The sequence below is a fragment of the Nothobranchius furzeri genome, chromosome 2 (genome assembly GCF_043380555.1).
Source record: "Nothobranchius furzeri strain GRZ-AD chromosome 2, NfurGRZ-RIMD1, whole genome shotgun sequence".
NCBI classification, from domain to species: domain Eukaryota; kingdom Metazoa; phylum Chordata; class Actinopteri; order Cyprinodontiformes; family Nothobranchiidae; genus Nothobranchius; species Nothobranchius furzeri.
Window position 1 is genome coordinate 53426415 of NC_091742.1, and position 4402 is coordinate 53430816.

General features: G+C 43.4%; 1 protein-coding gene across 1 annotated transcript in view; it reads left to right on the top strand.

Moving 5' to 3' along the window:
* The window catches only part of shbg (sex hormone-binding globulin), a 5741-nt gene extending 1614 nt beyond the window's left edge, over positions 1 to 4127 (top strand). The window contains exons 2-8 of the mRNA XM_015946945.3: positions 595 to 692; positions 2099 to 2288; positions 2378 to 2539; positions 2643 to 2799; positions 2887 to 3023; positions 3565 to 3769; positions 3895 to 4127. Of these exons, the coding sequence (XP_015802431.1) occupies positions 595 to 692; positions 2099 to 2288; positions 2378 to 2539; positions 2643 to 2799; positions 2887 to 3023; positions 3565 to 3769; positions 3895 to 4022 (1077 nt within the window). The 3' untranslated portion in view covers positions 4023 to 4127. The remainder of the gene's footprint in view (positions 1 to 594; positions 693 to 2098; positions 2289 to 2377; positions 2540 to 2642; positions 2800 to 2886; positions 3024 to 3564; positions 3770 to 3894) is intronic.
* The last annotated feature ends 275 nt before the right edge of the window (positions 4128 to 4402 follow it).

Here is a 4402-nt window from a genome sequence, read left to right on the forward strand (position 1 = left end):
ACACTTCATTACTGCTCAGGAATCTGCTCACACTCCCCTCTTTACAACCTTAATTACACTTTAATTTAGATCAATGTGGTTTCAACCACTAATCAATCAAGGCGTTTGGCTGTAAAATGCAACCAACATGCAAAGTGCATGATAGAGCTAATGGACTGGCGCTAATTGTGCGGGGGCTTTCAAAGGAGCTGAAGACTTATCTGTTTAGGAAGGTCTTTCACTAAGTAAACTACATACCAGCTCAGTGGCCTAGTAGTATGAGTGTCCACCTTGAGACTAAGAGGTTGTGGGTTCAAATCCACAGTTGGGTCATAAAGACATTAAAAATGGGACCCAATGCCTCCCTGCTTGACATTCGGCATTAAAGGGATGTGTTGGGGGATTAACCCAAACAGTCCCGAGGATGGGTCAAATGTGGAGAACAGATTTCATCAGTGTGGCAACGAGTGGGGCTTTTCCCTTTATAAACCCAACTTTTATTTGCTTATGGACCTTATTGTGTAGCACTTGGAGAGTGATTAAATATAACATGTTACAAATAAATATTATAATTTTTAACTGAGCTGGGCTCCTTTTCACGTCTTTGCCTTCTAGACGGAAGTAGCGGGTGATTCTGTCGTCTACCTCGGCCAGGAAAGAGACCCCTGGAGGCCGCTGATCCGCACAACAGTTAACCTCGTAGAGATCAGGAGGTAAAACAGGACATCTCTGCAACAGATGCATCAGCTCATTTCAAAATAAAGCTACGTAGGTTCATCTCGGCCTTTAGCTGATTTATGTCTACATGGATTGATTGATCGTGGGACTGGTGAAACTTTTTTTTTCACCTCTTAAATGCTTCAGATCAGCAAAAATTATCAACATTGCATTAAGATAACCCAGGAGAATACAAAATGCTGTTTTGAGAAGATCATTTAATTTGTAGTGGTAAAAAAAAACCTATCCAAACCAGCCTGGTCCAGGTTTGCGCCTGTCTTAAATCAGCTGGGATTAACCACATTACTCGTATAGTTGAGGTCAGTTACACCCAGGCGCGGTTACTATCAGACCTGCAGAAACAACATATTACTTCAACAGAACCTGTCTGACAACACGATGAAGGGTAAAAGATCTCTAATGCAACACATCATGTCCCACTGTCAACAAAGGAAAATCTAAATAAAGGAAATGGTAAATGGCCTGTACGTGATATAGCGCCTTCTAGAGTCCTGGTACCCCCCAAGGCGCTTTAAAACACAATCAGTCATTCACACACACATTTATACCCTGGTGGGGATGAGCCAGATAACACAGCAGCCCTGGGGCGCGCTGACAGAGGCGAGGCGGCTGAGCGCTGGCGCCACCGGTCCCTCCGACCACCACCAGCAGGCAAGGGGGGTTAAGTGCCGAGGACACAACGACAGCGACAGATTGAGCGGGGATCGAACCTGCAACCTTCCGATTACTAGGCGAGCACTTAACTCCTGTGCCACCATCGCCCCACGAAGGCTGGCTAGCAGTTGGTTAATGCAGAGGTCAAAGGGTCTCGATTCAACAATAAGAATGAGTTGAAGTGGCAAAAATGGAAAGGAAAACATCTGCTAACCAAGAAAAAAAAACACAAAAACTTGTCACGTTTACCAAATAAACATCTTGATGTTTCCAAAGAGTGTTTGGAAACTGGGACAATGAGACAAAAACAGATTTCATCGGAAGGTGTATATCCTGTCATATACGGTAAAGCAAGGTGGTGGGAGTGTGATGGTCTGGGGCTGCTTTGCTGCTTTCAGCTGTCACCCAGTTTGTTACAACCAGTTATTAAGATTAGAGGCTAATAATGAGATTATCTTTTGAAATTTTGTATTTTGTGTTTACTCTTTATGCAAAACACTGTAGAAACCTGTAAGAGGGAAAATACATTAGCTAGCTCAACAGGCCAACGCTGTCCATGCTACAACACAACTACTTTTAAATAAGTTCATTTACTGTATTTTAGGTTTCTGTTATTTTAGCCTTTAGCGACCTTTTGCTCCAGTGTTAGGATCTAGATTAATTCCCCTCCTTTATTCTCCACCCTCTTGCCCTGAAGAAGATTTGTCATTTCTCTCCGTTTGCACAGCATCAAGTCTTCTTTTCAGTTTCGAACCTTTGACCCAGAAGGAGTCATCTTCTATGGAGACACCAAAAATGGGGAGGACTGGTTTATTTTGTCCCTGAAAGACGGACACGCCCTCATGCAGATCAGCAAGGAGGACATTCTCGTTAGCGTGACGGGTGGAAGGAAGCTCAACGATGGAAAATGGCACACAGTGAGTTGTTGCTATTGCAGGATTCAGGCTTCAAAGTGATCAAGTTCACTCAAAGCGATCCAGTTCACGTGCTCGACTCTTCTTGATAGCTGGAAGTGAGCAACAAGGGGAAGTTTGTGACTCTGGTGGTGGACGGCTCACCCGGACTGGAGGTGGGCATGCAGTCCAAACAGACACAGGAGGTCATTTCTGGTGAACTTCGACTGGCTCTTGGTGGGATCCTGGTAGACAAGGAAAAGTTGATTGTTGAGGTGCTGAATGTTTCACAAGATTCATCAGGGTTCTTGAATTGAGCTGTTTTTAAAACAACAAAAGCCAATCTTCTTCCTGTTTGTGTCTGTTTTTGCCGTGCAGTTAGATCCGCAGATGGACGGCTGCGTTCGTGAAGGCAGCTGGTTGAACCTCAGCGTCCCCTGGGAGGCTGAGGCAGAAGAGCTCTGGCTCTGCCATCAAAACATCCAACCAGGCAGCTACTTCAGTGGCAAAGGACTGGCCATTTTTAACACGTCAGGTGGAAACAACGTCGAACATTTAGTTTCAGATTCAACGCGAAAGGCTTCTCGCTATCACTGTAATAAAAGTGTGATGTTGGCTGCAGTTTTCTCCATAGATGAAGATCAGGGGTTCCGCCTTGAGTTTTGGGGAGATTTCAGTCAGCTGGACGGAACCGTTTTGAGCGTTGAATCTTCACAAGAGCAGCTGATGTTTACCGCAGTAGCCAGTAACGACACAAAGGTGCACAGAAGAGTTTCACACATAAAAAAAACAACGTTGAACAAACTCTGAGTCCCGCAGCAACAGTAAAACCAGAGCAATACACGTTATAATGTGATGACTTCATTGTTATAACAATATACACAAGTATGACATTTTTACAACAGAATAATATCATTGTGTATTCTGCGAGCAGGAAAGTTGTATTATTAGAACAATAATAATGTGATATCGCTCTAATTTTATTTGGCGTGGCTGACAGCTCTAAGTCTCAGCAGAGTCCTGCACAGCTGTTCATCAGGTGGTCGTAACATAATTGTTGTGGTTTATGTAAATAAGAACAAAAATTAATTTTACCGCATGTAGGACTTTGTTACTCCACGAGAGAGAAGAATATGTGGTTTAGTTTTGGACATTAATGAAAATGGATGCCGTGTTGTAGAAAGTTGTCGTGGTTATGGCTCCCTGTTGAGTTTTTCCTGGGATGAAAGTCCTACCTGCATGAAAATATGTCCCAGTGAGAATTAATTCTGTTGAAAAGGTTTGATTTTCTGATTTACAGGAAGTCGTTCTCACTTTCAAAGAACAACAGTTCACCCTGGAGAACACGTTCAAGAGACTTCTGGTTACGTTTCTGAAGGATTCAGTGAAAGTGGCTGAACGTGAAGATGAGTCAAACGCCGTTACGTTTTTGGCCGGCGCAGAGAGCCACCCCAGTTACCTGACCAGTGTAAGGGGGGGTCGTTTTGCTGTTGGAGGTCTTCTGGGTGAGTCGTGAGCCACTTGACTCTTTATGTCTTGAAACTTTAAGGTCCTGCATTAATATTTATAAAATAAAATAAAAACGTGCTCCAATAAATGTTTTTTTTTCTTCTCCTATTTGAATTTACAGGCGAGGGTGTCATCGGCTCTCGTTTCTTGACGGGCTGTCTTGAGAAGGTCCAAGTCCAAGGGAAGGATTTGGATCTGGATTTATCTGTCAAACACATGTCCGTCTCGTCTCACAGCTGCCCCGCATAAACTACAGAAGCACGCGCTGTCTGTGGACTGAATGTTTGCTGTTGATGCTTTGATTCCAATGTTTTTGAGCACCATATGAGTACAAATAAACTAGTTTACAAAGTATTATTAAAAAAAACATTGAGGCATTCCATCCAAATATTTAACTTTAATGTAATTAGAGCATGGACGTAATTTTCGCTTTAGAAGTGTGTGTGTGTGTGTGGGGGGGGGGGGGGGGGACACGGAGTGGGGAGGGGGTGAATCTCTACAGTATGCTCTAATGAGAAACAGGCTTCAACACAAACGGTTGTTTTCTGCTTGGTCCTAGAGCTCAACCAGTGTCAATTTAATATAGCGTAATATTGTTTTTGGATGGTAAAAAGTACAGGGGTCAAAAC